Source organism: Bombina bombina, chromosome 12 (genome assembly GCF_027579735.1).
Source record: "Bombina bombina isolate aBomBom1 chromosome 12, aBomBom1.pri, whole genome shotgun sequence".
Lineage (NCBI taxonomy): Eukaryota > Metazoa > Chordata > Amphibia > Anura > Bombinatoridae > Bombina > Bombina bombina.
The window spans coordinates 156,913,127-156,929,666 of NC_069510.1; the positions used below are offsets into that span (position 1 = coordinate 156,913,127).

At 44.3% G+C, this 16,540-nt stretch overlaps 1 protein-coding gene across 1 annotated transcript in view; it reads left to right on the forward strand.

The window, feature by feature from the left end:
- RABGAP1 (RAB GTPase activating protein 1) overlaps positions 1-16,540 on the forward strand; it is an 831,375-nt gene that overhangs the window by 277,767 nt on the left and 537,068 nt on the right. The window contains exon 9 of the mRNA XM_053696166.1: positions 15,774-15,948. Within this exon, the coding sequence (XP_053552141.1) occupies positions 15,774-15,948 (175 nt within the window). The remainder of the gene's footprint in view (positions 1-15,773; positions 15,949-16,540) is intronic.

Genomic DNA, 16,540 nt, shown 5'->3' on the forward strand with positions numbered 1-16,540 from the left:
CGTTCTCTCCCCCTCCTGCTTTTAAGAAGATGTTTCCCATAGATGCTGCCATACGGGACTCGTGGCAGACGGTCCCTAAGGTGGAGGGAGCAGTCTCTACCCTAGCTAAGCGTACAACTATCCCCGTCGAGGACAGTTGTGCTTTCCTAGATCCTATGGATAAAAAATTGGAGGGTCTCCTTAAGAAAAATTTTATACATCAAGGTTTTGTTCTCCAGCCTCTTGCATGCATTGCCCCAGTTACTGCTGCAGCGCCTTTTTGGTTCGAGTCTCTTGAGGAGGCTCTACAGGTGGAGACCCCGTTAGATGATATTTTAGACAGGATTAAAGCTCTTAAGTTAGCTAATTCCTTTATATCTGAATCCGTTTTTCATTTAACCAAGCTAACGGCTAAGAATTCAGGTTTTGCCATACTGGGGCGGAGGGCGCTATGGCTTAAGTCCTGGTCAGCAGACGTTACTTCAAAGTCTAAGCTTCTTAACATCCCCTTCAAGGGACAGACCCTATTCGGGCCTGGTCTGAAGGAGATCATTTCTGATATTACTGGATGAAAAGGTCACGCCCTTCCTCAGGATAGGTCCAATAAGTTAAGGACCAAACAGAATAATTTACGTTCCTTTCGAAACTTCAAGAGTGGCGCAGCTTCAGCTTCCTCTAATGCAAAACAAGAGGGAAATTTCACCCAGTCCAAACCAGTCTGGAGACCTAACCAGGCTTGGAACAAGGGGAAGCAGGCCAAAAAACCTGCTGCTGCCTCTAAGACAGCATGAAGGAGTAGCCCCCGATCCGGGACCGGATCTAGTAGGGGGCAGACTTTCTCTCTTCGATCAGGCTTGGGCAAGAGACGTCCAGGATCCCTGGGCACTAGAGATTGTTTCCCAGGGATATCTTCTGGAATTCAAAGGTTCATCTCCAAAGGGGAGATTTCACCTCTCACAACTATCTGCAAACCAGATAAAGAGAGAGGCATTCTTACGTTGCGTTCAAGACCTACTGGTTATGGGAGTGATCCACCCAGTTCCAAGGGAGGAACAGGAGCAGGGTTTCTATTCAAACCTGTTTATAGTTCCCAAAAAAGAAGGAACATTCAGACCAATCTTGGATCTCAAGATCCTAAACAAATTTCTCAGGTTCCCATCTTTCAAGATGGAGACAATCCGAACCATCCCCCCTATGATCCAGGAGGGTCAATATATGACTACCGTGGACTTAAAGGATGCTTATCTCCACATTCCGATTCACAGAGATCATCATCAGTTCCTCAGGTTCGCCTTCCTAGACAGGCATTACCAGTTTGTGGCTCTTCCCTTCGGATTAGCCACGGCGCCAATAATCTTTACGAAGGTTCTAGGGTCTCTACTGGCGGTTCTAAGGCCGCGGGGCATAGCGGTGGCTCCTTACCTAGACGACATCCTGATCCAGGCGTCGACTTTTCAAGTCGCCAAGTCCCATACGGACATTGTTCTGACCTTTCTGAGGTCTCACGGGTGGAAGGTGAACAGAGAAAAGAGTTCACTCTCCCCTCTCACAAGAGTTTCCTTCCTAGGAACTCTGATAGATTCAGTAGAAATGAAATTTTTTCTGACAGAGGTCAGGATATCAAAGCTTCTAACTTCTTGCCGTGCTCTTCATTCCACTTCTCGGCCATCAGTGGCTCAGTGTATGGAAATGATCGGCCTGATGGTAGCGGCAATGGACATAGTTCCGTTTGCCCGCCTACACCTCAGACCACTGCAACTTTGCATGCTCAATCAGTGGGATGGGGAGTACACAGATTTGTCTCCTATGTTAAATCTGGATCAAGAGACCAGGGATTCTATTCTCTGGTGGTTATCCCGGGTCCATCTGTCCAGGGGAATGAGTTTCCGCAGGCCAGAGTGGACTATAGTGAAGACAGATGCCAGCCTTCTGGGCTGGGGTGCAGTCTGGAATTCCCTGAAGGCTCAGGGTTTGTGGATAAACATTCTGGAGATAAGAGCGATATTCAATGCTCTTCAGGCTTGGCCTCAACTAGCTGCGGTCAGATTATATCACGACTGTAGCCTATATCAACCATCAGGGGGGAACAAGGAGTCCCCTGGCAATGATGGAGGTTTCCAAGATAATTCTTTGGGCAGAGGTTCACTCTTGCCATCTCTCAGCTATCCATATCCCAGGAGTAGAGAACTGGGAGGCGGACTTTCTAAGTCGGCAGACTTTTCATCCGGGGGAGTGGGAGCTCCATCTGGAGGTATTTGCCCAGCTGATTCAACTATGGGGCAAACCAGAACTGGATCTGAATGCGTCTCGTCAGAACGCCAAGCTTCCTCGTTACGGGTCCAGGTCAAGGGATCCCCAGGCAACGCTGATAGATGCTCTAGTCCTTCAGCCTGGTTTATGTGTTTCCACCATTTCCTCTCCTCCCTCGTCTGATTGCCAAGATCAAGCAGGAGAGAGCTTCGGTGATTTTGATAGCACCTGCGTGGCCACGCAGGACTTAGTATGCAGATCTGGTGGACATGTCATCCTTTCCACCATGGACTCTGCCGCTGAGGCAGGACCTTCTACTCCAAGGTCCATTCAAACATCCAAATCTAATTTCTCTGCGTCTGACTGCTTGGAGATTGAACGCTTGATTTTATCAAAACGTGGTTTCTCTGAGTCGGTCATTGATACCTTAATTCAGGCTCGAAAGCCTGTCACCAGGAAAATCTATCATAAGATATGGTGTAAATATCTTCATTGGTGTGAATCCAAGGGTTACTCGTGGAGTAAGGTCAGGATTCCTAGGATATTATCTTTTCTCCAAGAAGGATTGGAAAAGGGATTATCGGCTAGTTCCTTAAAGGGACAGATTTCTGCTCTGTCTATTCTTTTGCACAAGCGTCTGGCTGATGTTCCAGACGTTCAGGCGTTTTATCAGGCTTTGGTTAGAATCAGGCCTGTGTTTAAACCTGTTGCTCAGCCATGGAGTTTAAATTTAGTTCTTAAAGTTCTTCAAGGGGTACCGTTTGAACCTTTGCATTCCATAGATATCAAGCTTTTATCTTGGAAAGTTCTGTTCCTAGTAGCTATCTCTTTGGCTCGAAGAGTTTCAGAGTTATCTGCCTTACAGTGTGATTCCCCTTATCTGATCTTCCATGCAGATAAGGTAGTTTTGCGTACCAAACCTGGGTTTCTTCCTAAGGTGGTATCTAATAAGAATATCAATCAGGAAATTGTTGTTCCGTCACTGTGTCCTAATCCTTCTTCAAAGAAGGAACGTCTGTTACACAATCTTGACGTGGTTCGTGCTTTAAAGTTTTATTTGCAAGCTACTAAGGATTTTCGTCAAACATCTGCATTATTTGTTGTCTATTCTGGAAAGAGGAGAGGCCAAAAGGCTTCTTTCTCCTGTTAAGTGTGGTCAGTCCACGGGTCATCATTACTTCTGGGATATTAACTCCTCCCCAACAGGAAGTGCAAGAGGATTCACCCAGCAGAGCTGCTATATAGCTCCTCCCCTCTACGTCACACCCAGTCATTCTCTTGCACCCAACTAATAGATAGGACGTGTGAGAGGACTGTGGTGATTATACTTAGTTTTATACCTTCAATCAAAAGTTTGTTATTTTATAACAGCACCGGAGTGTGTTGTTCCTTCTCTGGTAGAATTTGAAGAAGAATCTACCTGAGTTTTTTGTATGATTTTAGCCGGCGTAGTTAAGATCATATTGCTGTTCTCGGCCATCTGAGGAGTGAGGTAAACTTCAGATCAGGGGACAGCGGGCAGGTTAATCTGCAAAGAGGTATGTAGCAGCATATTATTTTCTGACAATGGAATTGACTGAGAAAATTCTGCCATACCGATATAATGTAAGCTCAGCCTTAAAGGCAGTAGTAGCAACTGGTATCAGGCTGTCATGTATGTATATTTTACACTTCAGTATTCTGGGGAATGGCACTTCACTGGGATAATACTGTATGCATAAGACTTTAGCCTAATTTGCAGTGACTAGCAACAGGCTTTCTAATGACATTTCATTTATTTGATGTTAAATGTTTTTGCTGGCATGTTAAATCGTTTAATTTTCTGAGGTACTGGGTGAAAAAATGTTTTGGGCACTGTTTTTTTCCACTTGGCAGTCGTTTTATTTAATTTAAGACAGTTTACTGATCTCCCTCACTACGCATCAAAAAATTCAGTCAGAAGTCTCTTGTCTTCCCTGCATGATCCGGTTCGTCTCTACAGAGCTCAGGGGTCTTCAAAACTTATTTTGAGGGAGGTAATCACTCACAGCAGAGCTGTGAGATTGTAGCTGACTGTGATAAAAAACGTTTATTTCTGTACTTTTTTTCTGCTATCAGGGTTAGTTATCCATTGCTAATGGGGGCAATCCTTTGCTAAAATTGTGTTTTTACCGGAAAAGATTTGATGTTATAGTTTCTCAGTTTATTATTTCTCAACTGTCATAAAGGCTTCTTAAAGGCACAGTACGTTTTCATATTATTTGTAAATTACTTTGAAAAGTATTTCCAAACAACGAGGGGAGAGTTATTGCCTCAAGACAGAGCCAAACCTAAGGCTAGACAGTCTAATTTTCGTTCCTTTCGTAATTTCAAAGCAGGAGCAGCATCAACTTCCTCTGCACCAAAACAGGAAGGAGCTGTTGCTCGCTACAGACAAGGCTGGAGACCTAACCAGTCCTGGAACAAGGGCAAGCAGGCCAGGAAACCTGCTGCTGCCCCTAAGACAGCATGAATTGAGGGCCCCCGATCCGGGAACGGATCTAGTGGGGGGCAGACTTTCTCTCTTCGCCCAGGCTTGGGCAAGAGATGTCCAGGATCCCTGGGCGTTAGAGATCATATCTCAGGGATACCTTCTGGACTTCAAATCCTCTCCCCCAAAAGGGAGATTTCATCTGTCAAGGTTGTCAACAAACCAAATAAAGAAAGAGGCGTTTCTACGCTGTGTACAAGATCTTTTACTAATGGGAGTGATCCATCTGGTTCCGCGGTCGGATCAAGGACAAGGGTTTTACTCAAATCTGTTTGTGGTTCCCAAAAAAGAGGGAACTTTCAGGCCAATCTTGGATTTAAAGATCCTAAACAAATTCCTAAGAGTTCCATCGTTCAAAATGGAAACTATTCGGACAATCTTACCCATGATCCAAAAGGGTCAGTACATGACCACAGTGGATTTAAAGGATGCTTACCTTCACATACCGATTCACAAAGATCATTACCGGTATCTAAGGTTTGCCTTCCTAGACAGGCATTACCAGTTTGTAGCTCTTCCATTCGGATTGGCTACGGCTCCAAGAATCTTCACAAAGGTTCTGGGTGCTCTTCTGGCGGTAATAAGACCGCGAGGAATTTCGGTAGCTCCGTACCTAGACGACATTCTGATACAAGCTTCAAGCTTTCAAACTGCCAAGTCTCATACAGAGTTAGTACTGGCATTTCTAAGGTCGCATGGATGGAAGGTGAACGAAAAGAAGAGTTCTCTCTTTCCACTCACAAGAGTTCCCTTCTTGGGGACTCTTATAGATTCTGTAGAAATGAAGATTTACCTGACAGAAGACAGGTTAACAAAGCTTCAAAATGCATGCCGTGTCCTTCATTCTATTCAACACCCGTCAGTAGCTCAATGCATGGAGGTGATCGGCTTAATGGTAGCGGCAATGGACATAGTACCCTTTGCACGCCTACATCTCAGACCGCTGCAATTGTGCATGCTAAGTCAGTGGAATGGGGATTACTCAGATTTGTGCCCTACTCTGAATCTGGATCAAGAGACCAGAAATTCTCTTCTATGGTGGCTTTCTCGGTCACATCTGTCCAGGGGGATGCCATTCAGCAGGCCAGACTGGACAATTGTAACAACAGACGCCAGCCTACTAGGTTGGGGCGCTGTCTGGAATTCTCTGAAGGCTCAGGGACAATGGAATCAGGAGGAGAGTCTCCTGCCAATAAACATTCTGAAATTGAGAGCAGTTCTCAATGCCCTTCTGGCTTGGCCCCAGTTAACAACTCGGGGGTTCATCAGGTTTCAGTCGGACAACATCACGACTGTAGCTTACATCAACCATCAGGGAGGGACAAGAATCTCCCTAGCAATGATGGAAGTATCAAAGATAATTCGCTGGGCAGAGTCTCACTCTTGCCACCTGTCAGCAATCCACATCCCGGGAGTGGAGAACTGGGAGGCGGATTTCCTAAGTCGTCAGACTTTTCATCCGGGGGAGTGGGAACTTCATCCGGAGGTCTTTGCCCAAATACTTCGACGTTGGGGCAAACCAGAGATAGATCTCATGGCGTCTCGACAGAACGCCAAGCTTCCTCGTTACGGGTCCAGATCCAGGGATCCGGGAGCGGTTCTGATAGATGCTTTGACAGCACCTTGGACCTTCGGGATGGCTTATGTGTTTGCACCCTTCCCGATGCTTCCTCGATTGATTGCCAGAATCAAACAGGAGAGAGCATCAGTGATTCTAATAGCGCCTGCATGGCCACGCAGGACTTGGTATGCAGATCTAGTGGACATGTCATCCTGTCCACATTGGTCTCTACCTCTGAAACAGGACCTTCTGATCCAGGGTCCCTTCAAACATCAAAATCTAATTTCTCTGAAGCTGACTGCTTGGAAATTGAACGCTTGATTTTATCAAAACGTGGTTTTTCTGAGTCAGTTATTGATACCTTAATACAGGCTAGGAAGCCTGTTACCAGAAAGATTTACCATAAAATATGGCGTAAATACTTATATTGGTGCGAATCCAAGAGTTACTCATGGAGTAAGGTTAGGATTCCTAGGATATTGTCTTTTCTACAAGAAGGTTTAGAAAAGGGTTTATCCGCTAGTTCCTTAAAGGGACAGATTTCAGCTCTGTCCATTCTTTTACACAAACGTCTGTCAGAAGTTCCGGACGTTCAAGCTTTTTGTCAGGCTTTAGCTAGGATCAAGCCTGTGTTTAAAACTGTTGCTCCACCATGGAGTTTGAACTTAGTTCTTAATGTTTTACAGGGTGTTCCGTTTGAACCCCTTCATTCCATTGATATCATGCTGTTATCTTGGAAAGTTCTGTTTTTAATGGCTATTTCCTCGGCTCGAAGAGTCTCTGAGTTATCTGCCTTACATTGTGATTCTCCTTATCTGATTTTTCATTCAGACAAGGTAGTTCTGCGTACTAAACCTGGGTTCTTACCTAAGGTGGTCACTAACAGGAATATCAATCAAGAGATTGTTGTCCCATCTTTGTGTCCTAATCCTTCTTCGAAGAAGGAACGTCTACTACACAATCTAGATGTAGTCCGTGCCCTGAAATTTTATCTACAGGCAACTAAGGATTTTCGACAAACGTCTTCCCTGTTTGTCGTTTATTCTGGTCAGAGGAGAGGTCAAAAAGCTTCGGCTACCTCTCTCTCTTTTTGGCTTCGTAGCATAATACGGTTAGCCTATGAGACTGCTGGACAGCAGCCTCCTGAAAGAATTACAGCTCATTCTACTAGAGCTGTGGCTTCCACTTGGGCCTTTAAGAATGAGGCTTCTGTTGAACAGATTTGCAAGGCTGCAACTTGGTCTTCTCTTCATACTTTTTCCAAATTTTACAAATTTGACACTTTTGCTTCTTCGGAGGCTGTTTTTGGGAGAAAGGTTCTTCAGGCAGTGGTTCCTTCCGTATAAAGAGCCTGCCTGTCCCTCCCGTCATCCGTGTACTTTAGCTTTGGTATTGGTATCCCAGAAGTAATGATGACCCGTGGACTGACCACACTTAACAGGAGAAAACAAAATTTATGCTTACCTGATAAATTCCTTTCTCCTGTAGTGTGGTCAGTCCACGGCCCGCCCTGTTTTTTATGGCAGGTCTAAATTTTTTAAATTATACTCCAGTCACCACTGCACCCTTTGGCTTCTCCTTTCTCGTTGGTTCTTGGTCGAATGACTGGGTGTGACGTAGAGGGGAGGAGCTATATTGCAGCTCTGCTGGGTGAATCCTCTTGCACTTCCTGTTGGGGAGGAGTTAATATCCCAGAAGTAATGATGACCCGTGGACTGACCACACTACAGGAGAAAGGAATTTATCAGGTAAGCATAAATTTTGTTTTTTGGCTGAGAAGCATAATCCGTTTAGCTTATGAGACTGCTGGCCAGCAGCCTCCTGAAAGAATTACAGCTCATTCTACTAGAGCGGTATCTTCCACATGGGCTTTTAAACATGAGGCCTCTGTTGAACAGATTTGTAAGGCGGCGACTTGGTCTTCACTTCATACTTTTTCTAAATTCTACAAATTTGATACTTTTGCTTCCTCGGAGGCTATTTTTGGGAGAAAGGTCTTACAGGCAGTGGTGCCTTCCGTTTAAGTGCCTGCCTTGTCCCTCCCTTCATCCGTGTCCTAAAGCTTTGGTATTGGTATCCCACAAGTAATGGATGAACCCTTGGACTGGATACACCACAAGAGAAAGAAATTTATCAGGTAAGCATAAATTTTGTTTTCCTTTTGGGTAGGGGAGTAATACTGTACAGCTTTGCTGTGGTGCTTTTTGCCTCATCCTGCTGGCCAGGAAAGATATTTCCACTAGTAATTGAATGACGTTGTGGACTCTCCGTATCCGGAAAGAAATTTATGAGGTAAGGTAACCATTTCAGGATTTGTCCCTTTATTTAAAGGGACAGTCTACTCAAGAATTGTTATTGTTTAAAAAGATAGATAATCTCTTTATTACCCACATACCACAGTTTTGCATAACCAACACAGCTATATTAATACACGTATTGCCTCTGTAATTACCTTGTATCTAAGACTCTGCAGACTGCCCCCTTATCTCAGTTCTTTTGACAGACTTATAAAATAAACAAGACAGAGGGGCCCCTCATGTGTGTATCAGCATATCAATGGTGAATGGAACAAAATTGAAAGCGAATGGGTACTCACATTTGGTCCGAGTACACTTATGTACTGGTAGAAGTAGGCTAGTATTTTGGGGTGTACCAGCTAACCCTCTCCAGGAAGAAGGTGGATAATGTAGATGACACCAACCCACTTGGTGTGCGGGTGGATCTCAATTCTTTCAGATGTCTGAAAAAGGTGCTATCACGATGCTTGTATTAAAATAATTTGTTTATTTAAAAACAATTCCAAACAAGTGACAAGCAGTGATTACAGAGGACATATACCAAATGTACTCTGTCTATACAACGCATTTCTCAGCCTTAGCATCGGCTGTTTCATTAGATATAAAGCACCTTACAACTGACAAGTTCTAACCAATGGCGAGGTAATGCACACCTCTAATGGGTGTGTCTGTATACAAAAGTGCATAATTCATTGATTGGTAACCAACAGCAACATGTAGCTAAACCATTCACAAATAAAACAAACAATAAAAAATAAGAAATCCGTTAGTCAGTAAACTCCAATGAGTAACCCAAAGTGTTCTCATTCATAACAGGCTTTGGCATGATATATTTGAAACATAAATTTGGATTGTGTCAAAAAAATTAAAAACTAATTCAAGATATGATTTTCCAATAATGGGAACCTTTAATTAGGATGTATTTACACATCCTGCAAATAGTAGGCTCTCGATCCATCCCGTAGTATTGTCCATAAGGGATTAGGATATTTGTAGCTAAATCTCCATTTAGACTTCTACGGCTATAGACCACACCCATTCTGGGCGTAGTTGAATTAATACGTAATTTAGAGCAGAAGGTTTTATTGGGGACACGTCATACTACAGGGATTACCACTACTAGTAATCACTGCTTGTCACTTGTTTTTAAATAAACAAATTGTTTTAATACAAGCATCGTGATAGCTCCTTTTTGAGTGGCACTGCCACTGTTCCAGACATCTGAAGAATTGAGATCCACCCGCACACCGAGTGGGTTAGTGTGCATCTATATTATCCACCTTATTCCTGGAGAGGGTTAGCTGGTTACACCCCAAGTTACTAGCCGGCTTCTACCAGTACATAAGGGTACTCGCACCAAATGTGAGTACCCATTTGGTTTGCATTTTGTTCCATTCACCATTGATATGCTGATACACACATGAGGGGCCCCTCTGTCTTCTGTTTCTTTTATAGCTACACCTGGATACGTCTGTGTGGAGGAGAGCAGCCATTCCATTCTATTCCACAAGTATAGTTGGATTATATACACAGTTCCCACTCCAATATTTCAATTGGGACTTTTATTGGGACTTCTATTACCTGATTCTATTGGACTATATAGTTTTATATTTGTTAAATATCATATATTGTTTGTATAGACAATTTATTTATATTTTTATATATTTCTTATATATGCAATCTATTTATATATAGTATTATAACAGAGCACCCCCTCATATTTTGTTGCTTTTGACAGACTTGCATTTTAGCCAATCAGTGCTGACTCCTAGGTAACTCCACGGGCATGAGCACAGTGTTATCTATATGACACACTAACGCCCTCTAGTGGTGAAAAACTGTCCAAATGCATTCAGATAAGAGGCGGCCTTCAATGGCTTAGAAATTGGCATATGAGGCTACCTAGGTTTGCTTTCAACTAAGAATACCAAGAGAACAAAGCAAAATTGATTATAAAAGTAAATTGTTTAAAATGATATGCCCTATCAGACTCATGACAGTTTAATTTTGACTAGACTGTCCCTTTAAGCTTGATTCTCAGCTTTTGAGGATATGCAGAGCATGAGTGTGACAGACCCCTCTATCAGTACTGGAAGGGTTAACTTTGTTCAGCTTTGAGAAGTTATTTTCTAAAGACAGGTTTCCTGGCAGCAGCTATTGTTTACTGTAATTAAGTTTAAGTGATAAGCGTTCACATTGTTTAATCACCTCCAAAGTTCAGACCACCAGGTGTGAAAAAGGACTCCATTGTTTTCTTGTGTTTAATTGCTTATCTGGTTAAGTAATGTAATTCTGTTGTATCCTGTAAAAGGGCGTCTTCCCTCTATCTAATCTCTTCCAACCCCCCATCTGGTTTCCTAGGGGAGTTCTGCATAAATACTGGGCATATAGCCCTCAATAAAGACATTCTTCTGTTTTACCTTCAAGATGGAGCTTGGTCTCATGTTTGGGGGGGAATTAGCTGGGTTGTGTGTTGCTGATCCCATATTCAGGACATCTTTCATCTGGTATTAACCCTTGATATCCAGTGATACCATAACAATTGGTGGCAAGCAACGGGATGATCCTCATCGCCCAGAAGAGCAACTACACATCCAGACCTAAGGGGAGTACCGTATGAAAGGCTGAAAAGAGGCTACCCTTAAAGACCTGCTAGAACAACGGGGCCGACAAGCCAGTAACCTCAGGAAGAGGGAGATTATTACAATACTGACCGAGATTGACGGAGTACCAGGGACCGAAGGAACCAATGGGCCCAGCATATCAGACAGAACCCCCGAAGAAGCAAGCTTTGACCGGGCGGTTAAAATAAGACTGGCACATTATGGCCCCAACCCGACTACAGAAATTATCGACCGGGTCATAGCCGCTGTGGAGGCCAACCTACTTCGCCAAAGCAGCGCTGCAGCAGCCCAAGTCACAGCAACCCCAGTGGAAAAGAGAAAAGTACATTTTGCAGCTTTTTAAAACTTCCTGGAAACAGAAGGAGAGATTAATGGGTACCTTGTGGATTTTGAGAGGCAATGTGCCCTATACAAGGTACCCGCAGAGGACTGGGTCATGATATTATCCGCAAAATTATCCGGCCGGGCCAGCGAGGTTTTTCGGGCCATTCCAGATGAGGAAGTCGGGGATTATAATACTGTAAAAGAGGCTCTGCTCTCCAGGTATGCGATTACACCGGAGGCATACAGGAGACGGTTCAGAGACACTGTTAAACAAGCTGGAGATTCCTACGTCGAGTGGGCATGTAAGGTGCACCGCACAGCAGCTCACTGGATGGCGGGGTGCCAAACCGTATCCGGGGAAGAGGTGCTGCAGCTACAGGGAGTGCAGAATTTTTAGGCAAATGAGTATTTTGACCACATCATCCTCTTTATGCATGTTGTCTTACTCCAAGCTGTATAGGCTCGAAAGCCTACTACCAATTAAGCATATTAGGTGATGTGCATCTCTGTAATGAGAAGGGGTGTGGTCTAATGACATCAACACCCTATATCAGGTGTGCATAATTATTAGGCAACTTCCTTTCCTTTGGCAAAATGGGTCAAAAGAAGGACTTGACAGGCTCAGAAAAGTCAAAAATAGTGAGATATCTTGCAGAGGGATGCAGCACTCTTAAAATTGCAAAGCTTCTGAAGCGTGATCATCGAACAATCAAGCGTTTCATTCAAAATAGTCAACAGGGTCGCAAGAAGCGTGTGGAAAAACCAAGGCGCAAAATAACTGCCCATGAACTGAGAAAAGTCAAGCGTGCAGCTGCCAAGATGCCACTTGCCACCAGTTTGGCCATATTTCAGAGCTGCAACATCACTGGAATGCCCAAAAGCACAAGGTGTGCAATACTCAGAGACATGGCCATGGTAAGAAAGGCTGAAAGACGACCACCACTGAACAAGACACACAAGCTGAAATGTCAAGACTGGGCCAAGAAATATCTCAAGACTGATGTTTCTAAGGTTTTATGGACTGATGAAATGAGAGTGAGTCTTGATGGGCCCGTGGCTGGATTGGTAAAGGGCAGAGAGCTCCAGTCCGACTCAGACGCCAGCAAGGTGGAGGTGGAGTACTGGTTTGGGCTGGTATCATCAAAGATGAGCTTGTGGGGCCTTTTCGGGTTGAGGATGGAGTCAAGCTCAACTCCCAGTCCTACTGCCAGTTTCTGGAAGACACCTTCTTCAAGCAGTGGTACAGGAAGAAGTCTGCATCCTTCAAGAAAAACATGATTTTCATGCAGGACAATGCTCCATCACACGCGTCCAAGTACTCCACAGCGTGGCTAGCAAGAAAGGGTATAAAAGAAGAAAATCTAATGACATGGCTTCCTTGTTCACCTGATCTGAACCCCATTGAGAACCTGTGGTCCATCATCAAATGTGAGATTTACAAGGAGGGAAAACAGTACACCTCTCTGAACAGTGTCTGGGAGGCTGTGGTTGCTGCTGCACGCAATGTTGATGGTGAACAGATCAAAACACTGACAGAATCCATGGATGGCAGGCTTTTGAGTGTCCTTGCAAAGAAAGGTGGCTATATTGGTCACTGATTTGTTTTTGTTTTGTTTTTGAATGTCAGAAATGCATATTTGTGAATGTTGAGATGTTATATTGGTTTCACTGGTAAAAATAAATAATTGAAATGGGTATATATTTGTTTTTTGTTAAGTTGCCTAATAATTATGCACAGTAATAGTCACCTGCACACACAGATATCCCCCTAAAATAGCTATAACTAAAAACAAACTAAAAACTACTTCCAAAACTATTCAGCTTTGATATTAATGAGTTTTTTGGGTTAATTGAGAACATGGTTGTTGTTCAATAATAAAATTAATCCTCAAAAATACAACTTGCCTAATAATTCTGCACTCCCTGTATTCCTGTTGGAACATTGCTTCGACAAATTATCCGCAGGAGTTAGAGAGTGGGTTCGGGACCGTAAACCCTCCACCCTGCATGAAGCTGCTCGTCTGGCAGATGATTATACGGATGCCCACAAACTGGACACTGCTACCACTAAGATCCCTGCCAGAGTGGAGTACAGACCCCCAGTCACCCCAGCAGCTACCAGTTACCAACCCCCGGCGCACCGCTCTACCACACGGCCTCCAGCCACGAACTATCCTCAGACAGCCCGGTTCAACTCACGGGACTACTCACAGCTTATTCGTTGCTTTGGATGTAAGTAACTAGGGCACAAAAGACCAGAGTGTCCCCTAAACACAGCGAACCAAGCACAGTTCTGGAGAAGACCCGCCGGCGGAAACCCACGTAAGCCCCAGCCTGCGGCCCACTGCGTAGAGGAGGAAGAATGCTGGGGCATCCTACATGAAGCAGACCCCGTGCAAGCTGCCCACCGGTATAACCGGCAACTGGTTAAAGTGAATGGGAAGGAGGTCAGTGGTCTACGGGATACTGGTGCTACCATGACCTTGCTCCAAAAGAACTTGGTGTCTGAGAAACAGCACACCGGAGACACTGTGGCTCTGAGGGTAGCATGGGGCGCTGTGTTCCGCCTACCTGTTGCCCGGGTACATTTGGATTGGGGAGTGGGCGCTAGACATGTGAATGTGGGGGTCATGATGGACTTACCTGCTGATGTTCTCCTTGGAAATAACTTGGGCCCCCTTGTTTCTGCCTACGCTCCCATGGGTCCCACCGATGTTAACCCTGTGACTACCTGTGCCCAGATCCGTGCCGCAGAGACTGACCCACCTGCTGCTGAGCCCCAGGACGCTGAGCTCAGTAAATCTCTATCCGCCATTGATACGTGGAAGTCCCGTTACAATGTGCTGATGAAGGAGAAGAGTCAAGTAGAGGATGAAATGGTTACGTTAAACAATCACGTAACAGTGCTAGCGGGAGAGAAGAGGAGCGCAGAGGAAAAAGCGCGTTTAGAACGGGAATCTCTGCTAGACAAGCTACACCGACAGACTGAAGAAAACACCAGCTTCAGAGTGGAACATGAAACATTAAAGACAAACTTAGCAACACTGGAGGAGAAGCTGACGCTGGCTCATAGTGAGGTGCAGCAACTCAAGGGCACCCTACGTCAGTATGAAGGGCTTGTGGATACCTATAAAGAGCAGGTACAAAAAACTTGTAAAGAAGCCGATGAGATTTTGAAGGACTGTTTAGCCCTGGTCTGGGCACTGAAGAAGTTGAATCCTTATTTATACGGACAGGAATTCTCATAACGGGAATGCAAATGGATTGTCCCGGCAAACTGACATGCCTACCACCTCCTAGTCCGGTCATCCCCAAGTTGGTCCCCCGTCAAAGGGTCAAGCCGGGTCTGCCGGAGTGTCCCACCAGGAGGGAGCCATGTGACAGACCCCTCTGTCAGTACTGGAAGGGTTAACTTTGTTCAGCTTTGAGAAGCTATTTTCTAAAGACAGGTTTCCTGGCAGCAGCTATTGTTTACTGTAATTAAGTTTAAGTGATAAGCGTTCACATTGTTTAATCACCTCCAAAGTTCAAACTGCCAGGTGTGAAAAAGGACTCCCATTGTTTTCTTGTGTTTAATTGCTTATCTGGTTAAGTAATGTAATTCTGTTGTATCCTGTAAAAGGGCGTCTTCCCTCTATCAATTCTCTTCCAACCCCCCATCTGGTCTCCTAGGGGAGTTCTGCATAAATACTGGGCATATAGCCCTCAATAAAGACATTCTTCTGTTTTACCTTCAAGATGGAGCTTGGTCTCATGTTTGGGGGGAATTAGCTGGGTTGTGTGTTGCTGATCCCATATTCAGGACATCTTTCATCTGGTATTAACCCTTGATATCTGGTGATACCATAACAATGAGCGATCCTGCAGCCACAAATTTAAGAAGCAGAAACTGCTTCTTTTGTGTCAGAGGTGGCAAGATCAACTTGTGCGGTTAGGGTGATTGACAATTGGTTGCGCAGCAGCATGAGGTGCCATTGCACAAGAAACCTTTTGTGCAAGGTTAAATTTCACTATATGATGCAGCATTGCAAGTGGCGATTGCAGGCGGACAAGTTCACTACTTGCGAACCTGTCCATCTGCAATCATGATACATTTTGTCCTAAATTCCTTTTTTTATGTATTCCTCATTCACTTCTTCCAAAGAATTGGTAACTTAGTCATTTATTCTAATCATATCACCAGCCAGACAGGTTGTGCCAAAATTGATTTCTTTTTCTTGTGTTTTCAGACAGAAAAGAAAGAACGTAAAAATAACTGTGACACATTTTATGAGGTCGTTTGCTTGGAAAGCGAGTCTGAGAGAGAGAGGCGCAAAACCACAGCCAGCCCATCAGTGCGCATGACACAGTGTGGACCCCAAGGAGCAAACATCCCCTCGCCACCTGAAGATGATGAGGAAGAAGGTAAGGATGAGCCAGATGCAGGAGCTATTGGGATGATTTGCTTACCGTAGCCTGAGTGTGTCTGCCATATGTCTTTCTGAAGCGTAAGCTTAAAAAACCACAAAACTTCACTTTTCAACAGCGCATAAAATGTGTCATTATTGCTGGTGAAAAATGATTGCAATCTACTTTCATTATTTATTTCTTTTACAAAGATATGACGAGTCCACAGATTTCATCCTTACTTGTGGGATATTAACCTCCTGCTAACAGGAAGTGGCAAAGAGCACCACAGCAGAGCTGTATATATAGCCCCTCCCCTTCCCCTCCACCCCCAGTCATTCTCTTTGCCTGTGTTATACTAGGAAGACATGGTAAAGTGAGGTGTTAGTTTAGTTTCTTCAATCAAGAAGTTTTTTATTTCAAATGGTACCGGTGAGTACTATTTTCCTCAGGGGGATATGGAAGAAGATTTCTGCCCTGAGGTTTGATGATCTTAGCATTTGTAACTAAGATCCACGCTGGTTCCCACAAGACTTCTGAAGGTAACCATGAGACATCTTCAGTGTGGAGACCGGTTTCATGCTACAAGCAGCATTAAGGTATGTGCAGC